Below are 24,840 nucleotides of genomic sequence, written 5' to 3' on the forward strand. Positions count from 1 at the left end.
AATTTTAGCTAGCAGAGGATTTAAAAAAAATATATATACTAAGGGTGCTTGAGGGGTAGAAATTAATTTTACCAAAGTTTTGACCTATGTAGATCAGTTTTTTCACACCAAAAAATGTTAAAATGAAATTTGTAGAAAAAATGACATGCCGTTTTCGAGTATATATATATATATATATATATATATATATATATATATATATATATATATATATATATATATATATATATATATATATATATATATATATATATTATGTATATATATATATACATTGCTAGTTTAAAGCTAATAGATAGGATCTTAGGATTTCATTTTTAGTTTCCTTTATTGTTAGGCCCTCCCTTGCTAAACAATGTTTTCATTTTTTAGCAATCACATTCCAGCCTGATAGGGCAGACGACTGTGAGGAGCCATGTGCAGATGGTGAGCCTAATTGTTATGACGGCTGCTTCACTGGTAAGTCCCCCAAAATTTTCAATTGCTCTGTTGTAGCTTCAGTATCTCACCTAGTTAGTGTGTATGACAACACCGTAGTGTTCTTTTATTGAAGAAGAAGAACAAAGGAAAATGATAATAATGAAGTTATTCTGAAAAATGTACCATCAGTGGTTTTGGACCAAACTCGTACGTGCTAACCATCTGTCCTGACCTCTAGACTGTAATGGCTTATATAAATAAAAAACACGATCCTAGACGAAATATTTATTAAGCTGCTAAATTTATAGCAATCTTAGGGGAAAGAGTAAAGGGAGGGATAGATGTGTCACTCGGTGACCCAAGGATGTAGACTCTTCAAAACAAATTTATAAAATTTGTTTAGCAATCCCAACTTATTCTCAGATCTATACCGTTACAGAGATGTTACGACAAAGTTTTATTCCCTTTATTCCGGAGCAACTTAATAATTCCTGTTATATCTCCTGAACCAAAGTTAACTTCTCCGTCCTTTATTTTAGTTGATGGTGTGTGGTCACAATAATTACGCCCCCTTTTCTTTATCTATGGCCACTTTTGTTCTGGCCATTTGTGAAGCTTATTTAAGCTCCATTGCTGTTTTAATCTAGTCGATTGCACAATCCTTTCTTTAATTGCAAATATATTGTCAGTATTTCATTTTGACACTTAATAGACATTTTGATTTCATTTTTTTTCTTTTTCTTTTTTTTTTTTTTTTTTTTACTTGACTTGGAATACGATTTCTGCTATTCTTTTTCAGCCAGTTACAGTCGCTCATAATAAAGGATTATCATTTTATCTCCCCTCTGTTTTTTTGCCATTAATCTCTTAAAGTTCATTTAGTTCTTGGACATGTTTTTTTTTTTTATTTCACTAATTTGTGTTTAATATTAATTGACCATTTTTATGCTTGATTGGTATTTCTTTAACTTTTGTTTTGCTGTATTGGTTGTTTCTTTGTTTTGTTTACTCTTACTAGATTTATGAAATTTGTAAAATATATTTTATTAAAATTGTTAGTTTTAAATACATTTTAATAATGCTTTGTATTAAAACTATTAAGATGTATGTTGTTAAAGATATAATTATATACATAATTCCACTGTTGAATTGACGCCCTTATTTATTTTTATCTTGATCAAATTTTAAGTATAAAATTAGATTTAAAATTGAAATTAAATTTTATATCGGATTAATTTTTCTTATATTAAATTCAGTTTAAGATTTTATAAAATTGTGTGGTGATACTGACGATCCCTAATGTTTGAAGAGTTGGTTTTGTTATTAATATTTTTAGATTTTCATCAAGATTCTAAAATCTATTTCAATACCCTTATATTTTGATCCTAGTATTGTCAAATGGTAATTATATATATTGTAAAAAAAATAAGTCTTGTCAAAATACGCGGTATTTTTTTAATATTTTGTTGATTTGTTTTTCATGTGCTTTTTTAATGTTTTAAAATACCAAATTTAACATTTTCCTTTGTTCTTAGTATGCATGCTTGTAGTCTCAATCTCAAGTAGACATACACATATACACCATATTTTATGCCTAGACTAAGTCAAATTACAAATTCAGCTTATATTATCGAACTCAAAAATATATCGGGTCTGAAAATCGAACTTTAAACATTAGAACACGTTAAAAGATACGTTAAATGCGCTATCTATTACATTTCCTGATTTGTGGATGATAGATGGCACTGGAGAAATGGGTTTATTCTTTCTATTTACTTTGTTGGGTGTGTTTATTTCGTGTAAATTGTTAACTTCAAGCTAGTCTGTGATTCTGCGATTTTCATGTATTTTTATAAGTATTTTGAGATGTTATTTAAAGAAGCATGAATTTGTAATTCGTCTGATTATTAAGTCAAATCAGTGGTATCGTACTTAAGCTCCGAAATGAATTATTCATCAATAGGCCTACCTATCCTTTTCACAAAAAAAAACTAATTTGATGCTTAGAAAGAAGAGGAGCTTTCAGCCTCCTCCCCACCCTGAAATGTTAAGACGTTACGATTTTCATTTATATTTTTAATGTCTCTCCTGCTTTGAAGCTTAGACGATAATAAGCTCTCTGCGAAACATAACCCCCCCCCCCCCATCTCTTCAATAATAAATCTTACAAACATGTCTGACTCTTGTTTAATTCATTTACTTGGAAAGTAAAATAAAAGTTAGAAGATATTTGAAAAAGACTAATAAGGTCATTCATTAAAACCGTATTTTAATTAATTTCTTTTTTAGTTCTATTTTTGCAAATTTGTAAATTTTTAACTGAGAAGCTGTTAGTACAATGCCATTGGTATAGTCAAATTATATTTTTTGCGATTTATGTTTTCAGCTTTTTTTAACTTTATGTTTGATTATTTTAGGAGTCAACAGAGACTGCTGAATTTTTATTTTTTCTTCCTTTTCTGTCCCCTTATATTTCTTATGAACCAATTGACCTTACTTTCGACACAGAGAGCCTGCTTCAACTTACCCTTACAGTACCCAGTTTACTCATAACACGTAACCTTACTTCAAACACGGGGAACCTGCATCAGCCTACCTATTTACCAACAACGCCTTTAAACCGCTTACAAACGCGTTCAACTTACCCTTTTACCATCATAGTATACACATTGCTCATTTTACCTTTACATAACAGTGAATACCTGACAACAACATCTGACTAACTAATAGTGAACTCACTTACTGGAATGAAGTTACTCTGCTAATGACCTCAACTAGAAATGGAACTACCCCAGAAGCTTAAAACCCTAGAAGCTTGCAAAGTATTCAGAGATAACTCTGGGGAGGAACTAGTTATGGAGGTGTAAAACTACTGGAGCCTTACTGGAATCGTCAGAGCTATTTTTGACTGTGCTGTTTGACGCCCATGGTAGCATTTTCAGTTGTACTGACGATAGTTGCTATGAAGTGGTGCTTTGCTTTGGTTGGTTTAGCTTAGAATAAGCATGTTCGCTTAAAAGCTTTGATTAGTAAATCGCAATTAGTTAAAATTTAAAACTGTTTAGTTTTGGAGCCTTATTTGCTTTCAACCCCATTGGGTTAAAATATTGCAACTTTCGGTTTAACGAGTATTGCCTTTCTTGGGAGACAACAATTTTTAAATGACTATTTGAAGGGCCAGTCCCCGTAGGCGTTGAGTAATACTAAAAAATAGTAAAAAAAAAAAAACATCAGCCAAGATAAGAAATCATAAAAAATGTCTTCTTTTTTTCTCAAACCATCAAAATAAATTTTTTTCAAAAGAATCTAACTGAATTCCAGGTTTTAAATGTGTTTTTAGTATAGAAGTTTTTTTCTTTTGAAGAGATTTCTTATGCATTTTTTCCTTTTTTTTAGGTTTTAAAATTAAGATAGTAGCCGTATAATAATTAACAATAAGATTACCTTCAAACATGCTTCGAGGAAGGGGGGTGGGTGTGGGAAATGTGTAAAAATTTTTAATGAAGCGACAAGGGTTTTGAAAACAGTTTAGCCCTCTTTGCTCAAAATATTTCAGCCTTAACTCTAAGGGGTATTGGCTTTCTAAGGAGATAGTTCTCTTGACGTCTTGAGAATTCAACTTCTTTTTGGTGGTTAGTAGTATTGCCAATATTCTATTGGCACCTAATTGATTTTGAAAATAGTTTCGTTGCAAAATTTTCATATTTTTCCTAAATTTCAGAGAATTGTACACTTGTTGTGTATTTTCGGTCTTACAGGGGAAAATAAAGCTCTTACTCTCCCTATTGTGCACCCATAAAAAGAAGTTTCAAAGACACTCTAAAAGAAGGAGTGTTATTATGATGGGGGTTGACAGGGTTAGAGAGTAGGAGTGGGATGGAAGAGAAGTGTGTACAACTGTGTTGCCCTTCGGTGCCTGGGTATTGTAGTGAGTTATCAGTAATAGCAGTAGTAGATTTGCTTTTGTTTAAAATTCTAGTGTAACTAGCATTTCAAATATTCTGGGGATTGAGAGGGGGATAAACAATGCTTTTTAAAGCTAAATAAAAGCTAAATATCAGGGTATAGAATTCATATTTTATGCTTGGGTTACTTCCAGGTGTTGGAACATTGAATATTGCATAACTTCACAAATATTGGGGGGAGGGGAATTTGAAAGAGGACTTTCTATATCTTCTACCCCAGCTCTTTTATGATTTACATACCCTTGAAAGAAGGTAAACTCTTAACAGTTTTATTATTTGGATACTCTGATAAGTTTTCCATTTTGCTTTTTTCTAGAAACACAAGGAACCCTAAAGGTCTTAAATATTATTTTAGGAAAGTAAAAATTAAAGGGGGGCTTTCTCCAATTAGGAACTACTAAAATGTTTGGTAATGCGCAGCATTCTTTTTTCTTTTTGAGAATATCCTCCTCTTTGAACTGTTCCTTTTTCGAATTTTCCTCCTCTAATGTTAGGACTTTTATTTGCTGAATAAATAGTAACTCCATTTTGTTGGATGACAACCCTTTATCGACAATACGCAGCATTTTTTTTTGAAAATTTCTTCCTCTTTGAACTTTTTCTTTTTGAGCTTTTCCTCCTCTAATATTAGGACTTTTATTTGCTGATAAAAATAATAACTCTATTTTGTTGGATGACAACCCTGTATATAATAAGTTAAAAGGACTATTACTGGTAACATTCTCCAATTAGGAACTACTAAAATGTTTGGCAATGCGCAGCATTTTTTCTTTTTGAAAATATTCTCCTCTTTGAACTGTTCCTTTTTTGAGCTTTTCCTCCTCTAATGTTAGGACTTTTATTTGTCGATAAAATAGTAACTCCATTTTGTTATCGGCATGCGCAGCTTTTTTTTTTGAAAATTTCCTTCTCTTTGAACTTTGTCTTTTGGAACTTTTCCTCCTCCAATGTTAGGACTTTTATTTGCTGATAAAATAATAACTCTATTTTGTTGGATGACAACCCTGTATATAATAAGTTAAAAGGATTATTACGGGTAACATCAGGACTTAAAATAAAAGCTTTTTATGCGACTTTTTTTGCGACTAATTTGACACTTACACCATGGCTTTGCTAACATGTTTGACTCTGGTTTCTTCGACTGTTTTCTGTCTCTTTTTTCTTACATTTCACTTTCTTATGTGTTTCTTTTTCCTGGCTTTTTGTAACTTCTTTTGCTATAAGAATTGGTGCTTTTGTTTTCCTATATTTTCCGCTTAAAACACAATTCACGTGTAACGTCTTTTTATCTCTTAAGCTAAGTTCTGACAGAAGGCAGTAAACTTTTGCAAACAAGAGTGACAAATTGATGTCGGTATTTAAATTTTGGCTGGTATGCCCGATTCAAACCAAAAATTGCCGATGTCTTCCTAGGAAAAAAAGACTTGACAACAGTGTTTCATTCATATCCTCTTTTTTAACTATTTTTAGACTATAAATTTATAAGATAGATGGGATACATTTGTATGATGAATGCATTTATATGTTTAAAAAAATATACCAGCTGGAAAAACAAATTCGATACTTGTGTATTATTCAGAACACACTTAATAAGTGAAGTTAGGTTCTTTCCTGAAACTAACTACGATACAGGTATATTTTAATGAAATATTTTATATATAGAGGTGGTAAGGTTAGGTATTTGATATAATGCACCCCCCCCCCCTTAATGTGCAAATATATAGCCCGAATTTTCGATAAAGCTAATGAAATAAAACAAAATATGATGAAAATATAATACTAAATTGAGACTAAATATAATTGCCTCTTTTTCAGTCTTTGGCGAACTCCAAATCTTCATTTCAAAATCCATGTTCAGACACTATCTTCTATCACTATGCGTAGCAAACTAAATTGAGTTTTGTCTTTGTGTCTATGAAACCGAATTTTCTCAGCAAAATTCTTGAGTGTGTTCTGAATTGAATTGAATCAAGTGAATAAAGAACAAGTACCAAATATTTCATTAAAATGTACCTACATCGTAGTTTGTTTCAGGAAAGAACCTAACTTCACTTATTGAGTGTGTTCTGAATAATACACAAGTACCACAAATTCTTCCACTCTGATCAAAATAAAAGATAAGTCAAAAATTTGCCAACAGGAAATCTTTTTATCCATGTGAGGGGGAATATCCGCCAGCTGAAGCAAAATTGTCTTTTGTCACAACCTAGCTTTAAGGAGAGAATTTCTTGTCACCGAGCCAAAGATTTACACACACTTTCTGTCTTTTTTTTTAATGTTTATTCATTAAAAGCCAGGAATATCTCTTTATACCACAGTTCGATTCATACATAGTGTGATCTATGCTTGTGAATCATAACTTTTCATCACACTCAGAAATATCTCTTTAATTAGTCGTAAATATAAATATCTGAATAAATAAATGGTGAGGAACATGAGGGATGGAGGGCCTAGGGGCAAGATCCCTCACTGAATTTTTAAGAATTTTACTATATTTTCCATAGTTCCTTGTATTTTTAGTATGATTCCCCTGCTTTATATGTTTTTTTTATTTGAACTTGCGATTTATTAGAAAACCGACTGTCACAGAAAAAATCAGTTGAACATAAAAAAATGGTACGTCCCACAAAAATTGTTTTAAATCTTATTTCTACTCTCCCGGTCTTCCCTTAGAATCAGAAATGTAATCGGCTGTTGAAATGTACACGTAGTAAAATTGGTTTGAAAAAACTTAATATGTCAAAAGATTCAGAATAAAAAAAATCACATAATTTATGAAGGAACTAAACCAAACAAAAACGAAAAGCAGCTTATTCTTTCGACTAAAAAAATAAAAACACGATTTTGTGAAACAAATTTCCCTTTACTAAGAAGTTTGGTCTTAAGTTAATAGAGCACTTAGCTAATTTTCAGACCTCACTTCTTTAATATTTAGCCAAATTCATATAGTAATCAAAAGAAAAGGAACGTTAATAATTTTTATGTACCCCTCAAACCAATATCCCTTGCATCTTAGCAGTACTTGATAAATAATTTAGCTCCCGTTTTGGAGTAAACCGCCATCGAATGATTAATATTACCCGAGGCCAGGTCACGTCGTTCTTACCTACGATAAAAGGATTATATTTGCAATCGAATGGGGTCGCAATTGTGGCGATATTAGAAATCTGAAAACCGGCAATTAACCCTATTTTAATAAAAAGTCCCATATTTATTAGTTAAATCATAAGATTAATTAATGAAGTATATAAAAAATGAGCCAACTAAATAATAATAAAAAATACCAATTAATTGAATTAATAAATAAAAGATTATCTCAGTTTTTGTTTTTCAGCTTGTTTTTTTTTATTGTTCCTATTTTATTCACTGTTATTATTAATATTTATTATTTTGTTACCATCATACTCTGTATGTTTTTATAGATAGGTATATCTATAACTATCTATATAGATAGTTATTTTATAGATAGTTAATTTATAAAATGCAAAAAGACAAAAATATAACAGCTCATATTGTTGTTTAAATCTATAGCTTTATATTTAAAGACCTTCACTTAAAATATAATTGGTAACTATTTCACGTGATAGTTAAACGAAGAAAAAAAAGCTAATAAATGAATTTTCCATAAATATACTTTCGATAAAGATGTAATATATTTGAAAACAAAATAATGACAAATATAATTCCCTAGGCTCTCATATATTACATTTGACGCATTGTAGTAGTAAATATCGGCCAACCAATATTTAGTCCTTTTCGGCCTACGGTTTAGGGCTAAATGGAAAGCAGGTCGTCCGTGGTTGGGGCGGGAAGATGTCACAAAGAAAGATTTTAGGGAAATGGGAACTTTCTGGAAGGGTTTAAAGAGGGAGGCTTTGAATATATTGAGACGGAGGAGGAGCGCGCGTAGTTGTGTTAGCCTCAAGTGGGTTGGTGCTCTGGTGAGTTGTTAGTAGTAGTAGTAGTAGTAAAAATGATTTCATGCCATATACCCCGAAATCAGGCAGATTTTTTTTTTTATCTTTGAGGGGGGGGGGGATAATAACAATTCGAATTTTGTACATTAATTTCAATACGAAGTGCCTAAAAATTCTTGACAATTTAGGGTTTCCAGTGATCCAGGTCCCAAGGCCTCTCCCTTTCCATTCCTAACTGTAATATAAACATATTATTGCAAAAAAATTCAAATTTGTCATTAACAGTTTCTTACCTTAGGTTGAATGGGCCTAACGGAATATATTAATGCTAGGAAAAGTAACTGTTTTGCGAGCTAGTTGAGAAAACAAAAAATCAACGAAAGAAATATTGAATAATTGTTAACCTTAATGTTCTTTTGGTAAAGAGGCAGTAAAAAATATAAAAGTAAATAAAAACGCTAGTTGAGAAAACAAAAAATCAACGGAAGAAATATTGAATAATTGTTAACCTAAGTGTTCTTTTGGTAAAGAGGCAGTAAAAAATATAAAAGTAAATAAAAAAGTAAAATATAAAAGTAAACCCCAATGTTTTCGTTCCCTTCGTTTTACGCAGCAGAACAATGAAATAATACATCATATATACCCTAATTGGACATAATTATTGCATCACATTATTCAAATATAGCATGTATAATATATAAACTTATTATGTTAAAGGAGCGTAAAAAACGTTTGAATGCACCATAGTAATGAATATAATATTACACCATATAGACCATAATAAGACGTAATTTACACCACAACGTTCGAAAACTACGTTAAAGAAAATCGCGTTCTGTTTGCCAACGACCATCAAGTAAAATATTAACTGTAGGGAAAGTAACTATTTTACCTGACAGGTAAGAAAAGAAGAACACAGAACTTGGATAAACTTGGGTAAACTTGGGAATAGGGGTGTAATTTGCTACAGGGTAGGAGGGCGGCTGCCCCTCTCAGACGTTGGTTTGCTCCCTCTGCCAGACCCCAGTTTGCCCTCCAAGCTAAAATGTATTTTATTTAAAAATCTTGTCCAAACTAAGATAAGCCAGCATAATTCAAGCATCCACAGAAACGGGTCGGATTTCTTTAGTATATATTTACCTTTATGGTACTATCTGGCTCATTTTTTTAGATTTCACTGTCAGTTTCACTTGATTTGGGAAAATTGGCTCTAACTTTGCCCCTCCCCCAGGTTTTGACGAAATTACGCCACTGCTTGGGCATAAACTTGGGTAAACTTGAAGAGGAAGTCATTAGGAAACAAAAAATGATTATTCAACAAATTTATTTTTGGAGGCAATTTTTTGTAATACACCATAGTAATAATTATAGTTTTATACCATCTATACGATAATGCTACTTAATAGCATAAGACACTGTAAAGATGTACAATTTTACTAAAGCTTCCATGAAACTGATGACCCGTTCTTAAAAGAAAAATTCCAATATATTATGAATTAAAAATTAAAAAATTATAAATTAAAATATAAAAATTTAATCAGCAGCGCCCATAAAGCCAAGCTTGGAGGGTACAAAACAAAAATTAATAACAATAAATACAACAACAATTCAGTTCATTTATTTAATACCATAAAATCAAATACCATAAAGTCTAATGCAACGACAACAAAAAACAAAAGAGTTAAACGAAAGAGAAAACATACACTGCGGATATTGCATCCCCAGAAGCTGAGCTTGTAGGGGGCTTAATCGCTACAACAACATTACAAATGTGGTTAAAATAACACCTAATATAAAGAAGATCAACACATCAATACAAAACAGGAGACTTGTATGATAAACGCCCTACCGCTCAAGTTGTTCATTCATTGACGCATTATAGAACCGTTTTTTTTTCGTTCGTTAGTTCTTTTCAGCTTATCGTGAGAACAAAGAGAAGTGAAAGAATATATAAAAATATATAAGTCAGGCTCTATTTGTATATTAGGGGGGAGGGTGGTAATGTATTTGGACAGTGTGAAGTTAGAAAACAATTATTACTGCGTAATATGCAGATTAATCGTACCTAACACATTAGGATGCAGACCCGCTATACTTTACCCCTACCCCCTAACTTACAAATATATAGCCTAAATTTGTTTCTCAAGTATTATACTTCTATCTTAGTTTGGTACGTTTCGTTAGGATTGAGCGTCAGAGAAACATATTAGAAGAACATTAGGTAGGGTGTATATCATACAAGTACCCAAAACAGAAAAGTGGTGAAAATTACGGACAAAAATAGAAAATGCGGACAAAGATCAAAATACGGAGTCTTTACTCCAGTTTAAAAAACTTACAAGCAGATTGAAATAATGTGGGAACAGACTTCTCACATGATATTTCACAGGGAAGAGAATTCTACTTCTTAGTAGCTAGATAAACTCGGGAACGCTGGGAAAAAACAGTTCAAAACAGTGGATGGATAAATGGGACTTACGGAGGGAAAGGGAAAGTTGAATAAATGTTGCGAACTGAATTTTTAAGTTATTTAAGAATTGATAACTAGGGGGTGAGACCATGTATCTAATTAAATACCAAATAAACAAACGCACTTAGCATACTATATTTCTTGCCGGGAACGATATTACATTTTTTTTCGTAATAAGTAAAATGAGAGGCTTATTAGTAGAAAAACATAAGCAAATAAAATCAGATAATGTATTAATGCAAGGAATATGAAACAAAATAATTAAAAGAGAATTAGTTAAAATAATAAATAATTTCTGGTCAAACTACACGAAGAAACTGTAATATATGAACAGTTTACAACTATTAATTTTTTTTTTTTTGGGGGGGGGGTATTTGGAGCCTATATTTGACACTGCTGCTGCTAATATCTGAATTTAAAAAGACCCCCGGTTTCTTTAAATACCGATTGTTTGAATGGATTAAGTAGAAACTTACATAACCATATATGTCATAAAAATTGGGAAAAATAAGTAAATCTAATTTCAGTGAAGAAGGTCTCAATATGTAGTTAAGCATTTTTTGGTAGTAATTGGTGCCACATCTTTAAATAAAAAAAGAAGAAGAAGAAAGGATGGTGATAAAAGCAAGCTACAAATACATGACATCAAACAACTTAAAACGCATAGCTTTCCTTTGATGGCGTAGTTGTCTTTGAGAATAGAGATTTTGTTAAAATTTGAGTTTCTTTCTGACGAAAAGGGTTGTACATTTAAATAGCTAGTTTTGCGTTTTCCTTTCTACGGTCTATCGTGGCAACACTGACGAAAATGCTGTAATGCTAAAAAAACTGTATAATTTTGAATCAAACTAGTGAAAATTCTTAGGAAATCCTGATTTTCAGGTATAAATAGACCTAAAATGGGTTCAGTTTATTTTGTATCCTCGGTACTTTCACAAGCGTTAACACAAAGGTTTTTGACTATTTTTTCTCAATAATTTTTACTTTTTAAAGAGTTGTTTCTGAGTGTTTATTGATTTCTGATACATTCATCTAGTTATTGACTTTTGCACGAGAAAGTTTTTATTTATTTATTTATTAATACAGACCAAGTCAACGTAAAAGTCTTGTGAATATCATTGTTAATAAGTTTGAAATTTCGAAGAGATATTTCTGGCTATTTCTCATGGTTGGCTCTTGGCCTGACAAATGCAACGAAAACCTATTAAAATGTAATGCACCAACTAAAAAAAACTAAATTTCTTAGGATTTCAACAACGAAAACCAAAAAAGGTATCCGAAAGACATTTTTGTTAATTTTTTAAGATATATTCATGTCCATGTTTGGCTGAAAATACGAAAAAAGCACATAATTCAAGAATATCTTTATTAATTGCCAAAAACTAATATAAAAGTCTTAAAGATTTTTTTGTCAAAAAGGCGAATTTTTTATTGATATTTGCAGATATTTTTGTTACATTTCATGAATTGTTCAATAAATCTGATCTAATAGTCACATTTTCTTGAGAAACTCCTTTGTATATTGACAGGTTTCCGTCTCACTTGTCACAATTCTTCTCTATATGCATGATTAAGTTTGGTTTAATTCCGCTTCATGTTTTTGCACTAACTCTTGTTTTCACACTGCAGCACCTGCGCTGACTATTGTCACCTCAACTGAAAAAGCACCATCAGCGACAGCAACCGTCCTTTCATCATCTGTTGAGCCACCATCAGAGGTCACAAGTGTTACACCGCCTGGTTCTATTTTTACTGAACCAATTATTAGTGAAAATGAGGTTGACGAACGAGGGGACTCCTTTATGATAGACCAAACAACTACGACAAGAATACCCACTTTACCTCCTCAGCCTATAGTTCCTATAGGAATACCAGGAACATTACCTCCTTTGAAGCCTGGAATTCCACTTGGAGAAACGACTGCAGAACCAGTTAATATAAATGTTGTACAAGGCAACACAACTTTTAGACCGCTGGGGCACCAAACTGATATAATGACACCAACTTACATACCACTGGCAGTTGAAGAGGTTTCAGTATCTAACACGAATGCATTCGAATCTACCAAAAAAAATGTTGTTACAGAAGTGGTCGTAATTGAACATTCAACAAAACATGCAAGTATCGACCCATTAGCAGATATTAGTTTCTATCCTACTATTAATAGTATATCAGCAACAGTCTCTGGAATATCACCTATTAATGATACTACAACAGGAAAGCCAACGCTCTTAACTCAACCTGTGATTTTCGAAGCAAACCAAGCGCCTGAGACTCTAAAACCGACTGCGCAACCTGGCTTAGAACTCCTTGTATCCACAGTAAAAGATGCATCAGGTATAATTGGTGTTCCTGGTACTCTTCAATCAGTTATGTCTTCTACTACAATTGAAAGTGTTGCACAAGGTGAACCTGCTATACTTCTCGCTGATGAAGCTAATACCCAGTTGCCACCCACTGCTGAACAAGAAGGCTTGACTTCTCCTGAGCAGGGTTTTGTGGTTAATGGTATTCCTGGAACTTTGCCACCCTTGATTAATATCACTACTACAAAATTGCCAATATCGACAGAAGCCATCGTTCTTGAACTAAGCACAATAACCGGAGACACAAGACCTGTTGCTGAAAATGGGGTTGTTACTTCCTTAAAGCCTGGAAATATCCAAGGGGTTCAGGAAACTCCTTCACCTTCTGTATTTTCCACTCCTTTAAAACCGTTCCTACCGACTGAAGCAGTTATTGCAGAAATTGATAGGTTTGATGAAAATGTAAAACCTTTCACGGAGTCAAGTGGGAATGCTAGTTTAAAACCATCTCAAGGAAGTCTCTCGGCTAGTAGCATTCCTGGTACATTAGTACCATTACACCGACCGGCTCCCTCTGAAAGACCGGAATTCATAACTGAATCTGTTGTTGCTGTAGTCACTCACATAGGTGAGACCATTGGCCCAATAGATAGGCCAGGATTTGTCCCCCCCTCACAACAGCCTTCAGGGGTTTGGGTTGTTCCAGGGACTAATCAGTCACCACCCTTAACGTCTTCTCTTAGACCAACGGTGACTACAGAAGCTGTATTCATGGAAGTCGATGAGTCTATTTCTATTCCGCCGCCCATAGCAGAAAAAGATCTTTCGGGGACACAACTTCCTCCTCAACAAGGCCCCAGTATCAGTGGTTTCCCTGGTACTTTGTCTCCAAACGAATTTTACTCATCACTTCGACCACCTCTAGTGACAGAACCTTTAGTAGCGGAAGTAAAACCAATAGGTCAGGGGATTGAACCTGTAGCTCAGCCAGGACCATTGTCACCCTTACCACCACCAATTCAATTACCAGGTATAGCAGGTATTCCAAGTATGCTTGAGCCAGCAACATCTCCCCCTTTATTGAAACCGGGCTTGTCAACGGAAGCAATTATTTCTGAATCAGGTGCTGAAAACCGTCCTTTACCGCCCATCCCTGATCAAGGATATGTCACACCTTTACCTACTTCTCAGAAAATTCCTAGTGTTAATGGTATTCCTGGAACTTTACCACCCCTGGCAGTTGGAACATCACTTAAACCTCAGATTGCTACTGCACCTATAGTTGCTGAAGGAAAGCCGTCGAATGAAGCCAACGAGCCCTTAGCTCAGCCAGAGACTGTGGCTACCTTACCCCCTCCACAGGAAGTACAACCAGTAACAAGTTTTCCAAGTGCATTTGATCTAATAACTTTTACCCCTTCGTTAATACCACAGCTACAAACAGAGGCTGTCGTTAGCCAAGCGGAATACGAAAATGTTCAGTTGCCACCAATTTCTGATCATGGCCTCATTGCGTCAACAACACAACCTCAACAAGCCCCTGATGCTACCAGTGTCCCCGTAAACTTACAACCTGTGACACTTACTACAACACCAGGACTATCATCACTACTGACAGAATCTATTGTTTTAGAATCAGATCGTTTAGGTACGACTCTTCAGCCTATAGCTAAACCTTCCACTGTTGCTCCATTAACTCCATCTATACCATTTTCAGATATTTCTGCCATTCCTGGTACACTACAGCCTGTTACATATCCTCCTGTTACTAGGCCATTTCTGGTAACTGAACCAGTTGTTTCCAAAGTTGAAGAAGCTGGTCCTGTCCCACCACCTCTTTCTGAAGGCCCGACTCCTGGAGCTTCCCCTCCTCTTATACAACAAGCCCCAGGGATAACAGGTATTACAAGTATATTTGAATCGTTGACATCTACTCCTTCTCCGAAGCCACAACTGCAAACAGAGACAGTTGTTAGTCAGATAGACGGTGATAACATCCCTTTGCAGCCAATTGCTGACAAGAATACTGCTACACCTTTACAACCGCCACAGCCAGCTCCTGGTGTTAGTGGAATTCCAGGAACACCTATTGCGTTTGCCACAACCGTGAAACCATTACCCTTAGTGACCGAGCCGGTGGTTGTAGAAGCAGATAAATTAGGTGAAAGCGCAATCCCAATTGTTGAACCTTCTTCTATCCCCCCTTTGCTGTCACCTAATCGCCCTGGCATATCTGCTATCCCGGGTACACTTCAGCCAATTACATTGGCGCCCTCTGTTGCATCTTCAGTAGAAGAAAGCTCTGTTATAGCTGAAGCTGAACAACCTGGATCTATTCAACGACCTTTCCCTGAAGAAGCCGCTCCTAAACCTTTACCTTCTGCCGAAAAAGTTCCACCTATTAGTAGTATTCCGGGAACTGTCGCACCAACTGCATTTGTCACATCTTTTAGACCACCATTAGTGACAGATCCCATTTTAGCGGAAGTAAGTCCGTTTGGAGAATTAGCCAACCCTGTAGCTCAACCAGGGTCATTGCCTCCTTTGCCTCCACCCCAGTTGTCTCCAGCAGTAACTGGTATTCCAGGTGCATTAGAACCGCTGACATTTATTCCTTCTTTTGCCTCGCAGTATCCAACAGAGGCAGTTATCACTCAACTGGAAAACGGTAATAATGATTTACCACCTATTTCAGAACAAGGTTCTTTTGCCCCTCAGCAAATTTCCGTCGCTACCGGTAAGCCTGGACCAGCTGGATCTAATGTTGAAACTTCTATAAAACCTTTAGTTTCTACTGAAGCCGTCATTGCAGAAACAAACGAGCTAAATAAGCCAGCAAAACCTGTCGGAAAGCCAAGTTCACTGTCACCTTTAGAGCCACCTCAGGAAGCTCAAGATATAGCGACAGCTCCTGGCACTCTTTCGCCTATTACTTTTACTCCCTCTCTAACACCTACACTGGCGACCGAGGCAGTTTTAGCCGAAGCGGATGAACTAAACTCTAACGTACCCCCATCTGCTGAAGAGGAAGCGTTGAATCTTCCCCCTCCTGAACAAGCTTCAGCCATAACTGGTATTCCAGGAACACTGCCGCCTGCTACCTTATTTACACCTAGTAGACCAGCACTAATAACGGAACCGGTTGTTGCTGAAATAAGCCCAGCAAGTGATGTTGCCGAACCTATAGCTCAGCCTGGAACAGTGGCTTCTTTAACACCTCCTCAGCAAGCACCATCTGTTACTGGTATCCCAGGGACTACTGAGCAGATTACATTTGTTTCTTCTTTGAGACCAGCAATATCAACAGAAGCCATTCTTGCCGAGGCAAATAGCGAAAATGCCCCTTTGGGACCAGTAACTGAGCCAGTTTTTTCTGGAATCACATCGCCACCTCAGCAAGCTCCTACTGTTGATAGTTTTCTAGAAACATTACCACCTGCATCTTCTGTTACGTCTTTACGTCCTCCTCTTTCAACTGAGTCAATTATTGCTGAAGTAAATGAGTTGAGTGGAACAGTGGCTCCGGTAGGAGCTTCTCCTCCAAGTGCCCCTTTAATGCCACCGCAAGAAGCTCCTAATCTTGCAGGTATTCCAGGAACCCTACCGCCGGTTAGTTTCTTATCTTCTACTATACCTAACATAGTCACAGAAAGCCTTCTAGCTGAAGTAGGTGAAGCAGGTTCTCCATCGGCCCCACTTGTCGAAAATAATCTACCTTCCCCTCTTAATCCCCCAGAGCAGGCTCCCGTTGTTAATAGTATCCCAGGTACGTTGCCATCTTTTTCTTCTTTTACAACCCTGAAACCTATTTTATCAACAGAAAATATAGCTTTGGAGGCAGTCAGCTCAATTGAAACGTTTGAACCAATTGGTAAACCAGGCTCTTCTATTCCCTTACAAAACCCTCAAACGATGCCTACAGTTTTTGCTATTCCAGGTACGCAAGAGCCAGTTGAATCATATCCTTCTGAAAGACCTTCCATAGTAACTGAACCTGTATTGGCCGAAGTGAGTGGTGCAAGTGGAACTCTATCCCCCTTAGTTGAAGGAGGGAAGTTTCCTGCATTCCCGAATGTGCAGGAAACGCCACCAACTATTGGAGTTCCTGGGACACTTCAGCCAATTGAACTGAATAGTCCAATTAGACCATCTCTATCAACTGAAGCTATCGAAATTGTTTCTGATGCGGTAAATCAACAGTTCCGTCCTGTTACTAAGCCAGGAGCCATTCAACCTGTGTCTTCTCCCATGGGAGCTTCAACAATAGATGGCCTGCCAGGAACCTTGCCAACAACATTATCTGTTAGTTCACTGAGACCGGAGTTGCCCACTGAGCCTATAGATGTGGAAGCAGACGAAAAATTAGGATCCATTCAACCCTCGTCAGCACCTCAATTACCAGCAGGAGTTACTCCTCCACAAATAGACACAGGTGTTACCGGAATTCCTGGAACATTTCCTCCTCTTAGACCATTGGGAACGTCAATAAGGCCCCAAATTCCAACAGAGCCTGTTGTTGCTGAAGCAGAAAGCATCGATAATGTCATACAACCGGTAACTGAAAATGCAATTCTGACTCCGTTTCCTCCCGCAGGTCAAGCACCTGGTGTTACTGGTATTCCCGGCACAGCTCAGCCAATTTTTCCTGCAACTACATTCAGACCTTCAGTTTCAACTGACGCTGTGAATGCTGAAATAGAGGCAGTAAATAAGCCTCTTGAACCTTTAGTTAAGCCCGAGACTCCTGATACTTTACCTGCTCCTCAGGAAGGATCTTTCGTTACGGGACTTCCTGGAACTTTGGAGCCGATCATTACCGTTTCAACGCTTGGTCCGTCTCTACAGACAGAGCCTGTTATCTCTGAAGCTCAACCAGTAAATACTCCTCTAGAGCCTGTTGGACAGCAAGGACAAGTTGCTCCTGCAGTTCCACCTCAACAAGCTCCTTCTATTACTGGTATTCCTGGTACATTGGAGCCGATATCTCTCGCAACAACGTCAGCACCTCAATTGCCCACTGAACCAGTAATATCTGAAGCAGACCAATCAGGTGCCTCCTTGAAGCCCATACCAGAACAGGGTCAAGCGAATCCTCCTTCTCTGCCTCAGGAAGCTCCCTCTGTTAGCTCAATTCCTGGAACATTGCCTCCGATATCTTCTGTAACATCCACGATTCCACAATTACAGACAGAACCAATTATTTCTGAAGTAGATGAACCCGACCCTTTGTCAAATCCTATACCAGAGCAAGGCCAGGTCAACCCTCCTCCCCCTCAGCAAGCTCCACCTGTAAGTTCAATTCCCGGAACGCTCCCCCCGCTGTCTCCTGTAACGCCTACAGTTCCGCAGTTGGTGACAGAACCAATTATTTCTCAAGTAGACGAACCAGAGTCTTTGTCAAATCCTGTATCAGAGCAAGGGCAAGTCAGCCCTCCTCCTCCTCCTGAGCAAGCTCCACCTGTAAGTTCAATTCCTGGAACACTGCCACCTGTATCCCCTGTAACACCTACCGTTCCACAATTACAGACAGAGCCAATTATTTCCGAAGTAGATCAGCCAGATCCTTTGTCGAATCCCATACCAGAGCAAGGGCAGGCCAACCCTCCTTTTCCCCCTCCTCAGCAAGCTCCACCTGTAAGCTCAATTCCTGGAACGCTCCCACCGCTATCTCCTGTAACACCTACTGTTCCGCCGTTGCAGACAGAACCAATTATTTCAGAAGTAGATGAGCCAGAGTCCTTGTCAAATCCTGTATCAGAACAAGGACAGGTTACTCCTCCTCCTCCACCTCAGGAAGCTCCTCCTGTAAGCTCTATTCCTGGAACACTACCACCAGTGTCGTCTATGACACCTACGGCTCCACAGTTGCAGACAGAGCCCATTATTTCTGAAGTAGATGAACAAGAGCCTTTGTCAAATCCTATACCAGAACAAGGACAGGTTAGTCCTCCCCCTCCTCCTGAGCAAGCTCCACCTGTAAGTTCAATTCCTGGAACATTGCCACCTCTATCTCCTGTTACACCTACTGCTCCACAACTACAGACGGAACCAATTGTTTCTGAAGTGGAAGAACCAGAGCCTCTGTCAAACCCTGTAGCAGAACAAGGACAGGTTAACCCCCCTCCTTCACCTCAGCAAGCTCCACCAGTAAGTGGTATTCCAGGTACAACTGAGCCAATTTTTCAAGTAACTACTTTTACGCCTTTAGTTTCTACTGAAGCGATTGCTGCTGAAACAGGAGGAATAAATGAGCCCCCAGAACCTTTAGCCAAGCCCAACGAACCTGGTGCCTTACCTTCTCCTCAAGAAGGCTCTTTCGTTACCGGACTTCCAGGAACTTTGGTGCCAATTGCCACTGCTCCAACAGAGAGTCCTTCTCTACAAACGGAACCTGTTATTTCTGAAGCTGAACAAGCAAATGTTCCATTAGAGCCGGTTGCAGAACAAGGCCAAGTATCACCTGTTGCTCCGCCTCAGCAAGCTCCTTCTGTTACTGGTATCCCTGGGGTATTGTCATCGATATTACCTGTAACTCTTGCACCAACACAGTTGCAAACACAGCCGATTGTTTCTGAAACAGGAGGAGTAAATGAGCCTCCAGAACCTTTAGCCAAGCCCAATGAGCCTGCTTCCTTACCTTCTCCTCAAGAAGGCTCTTTCGCAACTGGACTTCCAGGAACTTTGAATCCGATTGTCACTGCTCCAACAACGGGTCCTTCTCTACTAACAGAACCTGTTGTTGCTGAGGCTGAACAAGCAAATATACCATTAGAACCTGTTGCAGAACAAGGCCAAGCATCACCTGTTGCCCCTCCTCAGCAATCTCCTTCTATCACTGGCATCCCCGGTGCATTCTCGTCGATATCACCTGTAACTTTTACACCACCACAGTTACAAACAGAACCAATTGTTTCTGAAGCAGGAGGAATAAATGAGCCTCTAGAACCTTTAGGCAAGCCCAATGATCTTCCTGTCTTAACTTCTCCTCAAGCAGACTCTTTCGTTACCGGACTTCCAGGAACCTTGAAGCCTATTGCCACTGCTCCTACAGTGGGCCCTTCTCTAGAAACGGAACCAGTTATATCTGAGGCTGAACCAGCGAATGTTCCATTAGAACCTCTTGCAGAACAGGGTCAAGCACCACCTTTAGCCCCGCCTCAGCAGGTTCCTTCCGTCACTGGAATCCCTGGGACATTATCACCAATATCACCTGTGACACTTACACCACCACATTTACAAACAGAACCAGTTGCTTCTGAAGTAGATGAAGCAGAGGCTTTGTCAAACCCTATTCCTGAACAAGGTCAGGTCAGTCCTTTTCCCCCACCACAGCAAGCTCCATCTGTAACTGGAATTCCAGGAACGCTACCACCTGTATCTTTTGTAACACCTTCAGTGCCGCAATTACAGACTGAACCCATAATTTCTGAAGCAGATGTATCAGAGGTCTTGTCAAACCCTGTACCCGAGCAAGGGCAGGCCAACCTCACTCCCCCACCTCAAGAAGCTCCACCTGTAACTGGAATTCCTGGAACGTTGTCGCCAGCTTCTTTTGCAACGCCCACAATACCCCAATTGCAGACTGAACCTGTTATTTCTGAAGTCGGAGAATCAGGAGCTTCATTAGCTCCAATGCCTGAACAAGGACAATTAAACCCCCTTCCTCCTCCTCAAGAAGTTCCTTCAGTAAGTGGTATTCCTGGAACTTTACAACCATCACTGGTTATAACTACCACACGACCTTTATTGCAAACTGAACCAATTGTTTCTGAGGCTGATGAAAACAGTGGACCATTAGAAGCGGTTGCAGAACAGGAGCCTCTTAGTCCTCTGTCACCACCTCAACAGGCACCGACAGCGAGCGGAATTCCTGGAACATTACCCCCACTGAATTTGGCCACATCTGTGCGCCCAGAACTACAAACTGAAGCAATTATTTCGGAGTTAGGTGATTCAGAGCCTTCTCTAGGGCCTATATCTCAGCCAGAGGTGTTAAAACCTGCTCCTTCTCCTCAGCCAGCACCTGTTGCCCAAGGAATTCCTGGGACGCCAATACCGAGCTCTTTATCAACTACCCTGAGACCAGCCTTCCAAACAGAATCTGTTTTATCTGAATCGAGTGAATCAAATCTACCAATACAGCCCATAGCTGAACAGGAGCCTGTTGGTCCTCAACCTCCGCTCCAGCAAGCACCAGCTGTCACATCCGTCCCTGGGACTTTTCCTCCTCTTCCTACTACAGTTTCTTTCAATCCAGTATTACCAACAGAGGAAATTATTACAGAGTTAGAAAATGAAAGAAGTCCTTTGGAACCCATTGGAAAGCCACAATCTTTCACTCCTCTGCCTCCACCACAACAAGCGCCAGCTATCAATGGAATACCAGACACCATGCCATCTTTATCTCCTGTGGTGACGACCCGTCCTACTTTTGCTACTGAGCCCATTATTGCTGAAGCTGAACAGGTGTCTGTATCTCCCTCTTTGTCGGTGGACAAGGGAGTAACTCCCTTTCTTAATCCCCCGCAAGCAAAACCAACTGTACTTGGTATTCCTGGCACCCTTCCGCCTCAGAATCCATCACTTTCGGAAAAGCAAGAGATAGTAACTGAAAAAATACAAAGTGAAGCTGAACTACCAAATGAATCTCTAGAGCCTGTTGTCAAGCCCATAAATCTGGGGACAAATAATGGACTTCCCGTTGTTGCTCAAAGCACTCCTAGCTCTGGCCTACCACTTTCATCCCCTTCGCCATTGTTTCCTACTCAGTCAGTAGAGGTTGAACCAGACATTAAACAATCGACAGTTAAACCGATTGTTGATCCAGTCAGACCATTTACTACTGTTGCCCCTATGGGAATCGTCCCACAGGGTACTGTTTCTCAGCCAGCTTTTACTGTCAGACCACAAGATATATCTACTGAGAGTGTCATAGCTGAATCATCTGATTCAGAATTGCCATTTGTATCCCCCCAAGTGAAACCAGGTGGTTTTAATACTAATCCTCCAACAGCTGTAGATCAGGAAACTGTGTTAAGCACTAGACCTGGATTTTCCAATACTCCCACTGCTGCAACTGAAAATGTTGAATCTGCCTTCGAAACTTCATCACCAAACTTAAAGCCAATGACAGTTTCACCTACTGTAATTCAGACCAATCCGTTCCCGATATTAGCTGAGTCGGTGACAGTCAATGAAGTACCAACATCAAAAGAACCACCTTTCATTTCGCAAGAAAATATTGAAGTTGAAACTGAACCTCCGAAAGCCAGACCTCTTCCAATAGCAGAAACACAAAAACCTCCTGTTGGTTCTTTCCCTCTAGGGATTCTACAGGGTTCAACCACTTTGTCCAGTACAAAATCCCCACTCCAGTTGTCTCCAGCAACTGAGCCAATTGAATCAGAAATAGAGTCAGAACAGGGTCCACCATTCCCTGTTGATAAACCAGGTTCCTTTTCTACCCAGGAGCCAGCAATAGTAGTTACCGAAACATCGACAATCTTTCCCGTAGCAACTTCTCTTTCTCCATCTCGTGATGAGCAGCAGGTGTTGATTGCATGTTCTAGTGATTCCGATTGCCCGCTTCGGGAATCTTGCATCAATCAGGCCTGTTTGAATCCCTGCAACTTCAACGTGTGTGGCTCCAACACGGAGTGTTTTGTTCTAAATCACAAGGCCACCTGCACCTGCCTGGCTGGTTTCACTGGATCTCCTACATCTGGCTGTAAACCAAGTAAGTTGTTTTTCTTTTTTTTATGATACTCAAGTATTTTTAAAACACCAAAAAGGGGGTTTTCGGTTTGCATTTAGATAGAAATGCACAAATTCACTTAGTACCTTCACCTCTATTATTTCTGTCTTTTTTGTACTGTGGTGATTGTTGTACCGCCTTTTTGTTTTCTTATTTTTTGAAAGCGTTTGATCATAAATATTGCCAGATTTTAATTGTTTTTCTCCTGTCTCTTTTTTCCAAAAGATTGATTTAAAAAAAAGACGAGTAAGATTTCTCATTTCTCTAATACGCTGCCGTTATCATATAAACCTTAGGAATTAAAAACCGCGTACTTTTGCAAAATAGCACTTTTTTTTTCCTTTTGTATGCGTGAGTATAGTCGGGTTACTTCAAGTGTTTTTTTTTTCTGTAGTCTCTTTTTTGCAAAAGATTGATTTAAAAAAAAGACGAGTAAGATTTCTCATTTCTCTAATACGCTGTCGTTATCGAATAAATTTTAGGAATTAAAAACCGCGTACTTTTGCAAAATAGCACTGTTTTTTTTTGTTGTTTTTTTCCTTTTGTATGCGTGAGTTTAGTTGGGTTACTTCAAGTGTTTTTTTTTTTTCTGTTGTCTATTTTTTGCAAAAGATTGATTTTAAAAAAAGACGAGTAAGATTTCTCATTTCTCTAATACGCTGTCGTTATCGTATAAATTTTAGGAATTAAAAACCGCGTACTTTTGCAAAATAACACTGTTTTTTTTTGTTTTTTTTTTTCCTTTTGTATGCGTGAGTTTAGTTGGGTTACTTCAAGTGTTTTTTTTTTCTGTAGTCTCTTTTTTGCAAAAGATTGATTTAAAAAAAAGACGAGTAAGATTTCTCATTTCTCTAATACGCTGTTGTTATCGTATAAATTTTAGGAATTAAAAACCGCGTACTTTTGCAAAATAGCACTGTTTTTTTTTTTTTTTTTTTTTTTCCTTTTGTATGCGTGAGTTTAGTTGGGTTACTTCAAGTGTTTTTTTTTCTGTAGTCTCTTTTTTGCAAAAGATTGATTTTAAAAAAAGACGAGTAAGATTTCTCATTTCTCTAATACGCTGTCGTTATCGTATAAATTTTAGGAATTAAAAACCGCGTACTTTTGCAAAATAGCACCTTTTTTTTTCCTTTTGTATGCGTGAGTTTAGTCGGGTTACTTCAAGTGTTTTTTTTTCTGTAGTCTCTTTTTTGCAAAAGATTGATTTTAAAAAAAGACGAGTAAGATTTCTCATTTCTCTAATACGCTGTCGTTATCGTATAAATTTTAGGAATTAAAAACCGCGTACTTTTGCAAAATAGCACTGTTTTTTTTGTTTTGTTTTTTTTTCCTTTTGTATGCGTGAGTTTAGTTGGGTTACTTCGTGTTTTTTTTTCTGTAGTCTCTTTTTTGCAAAAGATTGATTTTAAAAAAAAGACGAGTAAGATTTCTCATTTCTCTAATACGTTGTTGTTATCGTATAAATTTTAGGAATTAAAAACCGCGTACTTTTGCAAAATAGCACTTTTTTTTTCCTTTTGTATGCGTGAGTTTAGTTGGGTTACTTCAAGTGTTTTTTTTTCTGTAGTCTCTTTTTTGCAAAAGATTGATTTAAAAACAAGACGAGTAAGATTTTTCATTTCTCTAATACGCTGTCGTTATCGTATAAATTTTAGGAATTAAAAACCGCGTACTTTTGCAAAATAGCACTGTTTTTTTTGTTTTGTTTTTTTTTCTTTTGTATGCGTGAGCTTAGTTGGGTTACTTCAAGTGTTTTTTTTTTCTGTAGTCTCTTTTTTGCAAAAGATTGATTTTAAAAAAAGACGAGTAAGATTTCTCATTTCTCTAATACGCTGTCGTTATCGTATAAATTTTAGGAATTAAAAACCGCGTACTTTTGCAAAATAGCACTTTTTTTTCCCTTTTGTATGCGTGAGTTTAGTTGGGTTACTTCAAGTGTTTTTTTTTTTTTCTGTAGTCTCTTTTTTGCAAAAGATTGATTTAAAAAAAAGACGAGTAAGATTTCTCA

General features: G+C 37.4%; 1 protein-coding gene across 6 annotated transcripts in view; it reads left to right on the top strand.

The window, feature by feature from the left end:
• LOC136040265 (uncharacterized) overlaps window positions 1–24,840 on the top strand; it is a 293,795-nt gene that overhangs the window by 186,190 nt on the left and 82,765 nt on the right. For 4 of the 6 annotated variants that reach the window (XM_065724489.1, XM_065724490.1, XM_065724492.1 and 1 more), the window contains 2 exons: window positions 373–459; window positions 12,402–22,814. In XM_065724489.1, the coding sequence (XP_065580561.1) occupies window positions 373–459; window positions 12,402–22,814 (10,500 nt within the window). The remainder of the gene's footprint in view (window positions 1–372; window positions 460–12,401; window positions 22,815–24,840) is intronic. The other 2 variants (XM_065724493.1, XM_065724494.1) reach the window with 2 other exon arrangements.

The sequence above is a fragment of the Artemia franciscana genome, chromosome 20 (assembly GCF_032884065.1).
Source record: "Artemia franciscana chromosome 20, ASM3288406v1, whole genome shotgun sequence".
Classification (NCBI taxonomy): Eukaryota; Metazoa; Arthropoda; class Branchiopoda; order Anostraca; family Artemiidae; genus Artemia; species Artemia franciscana.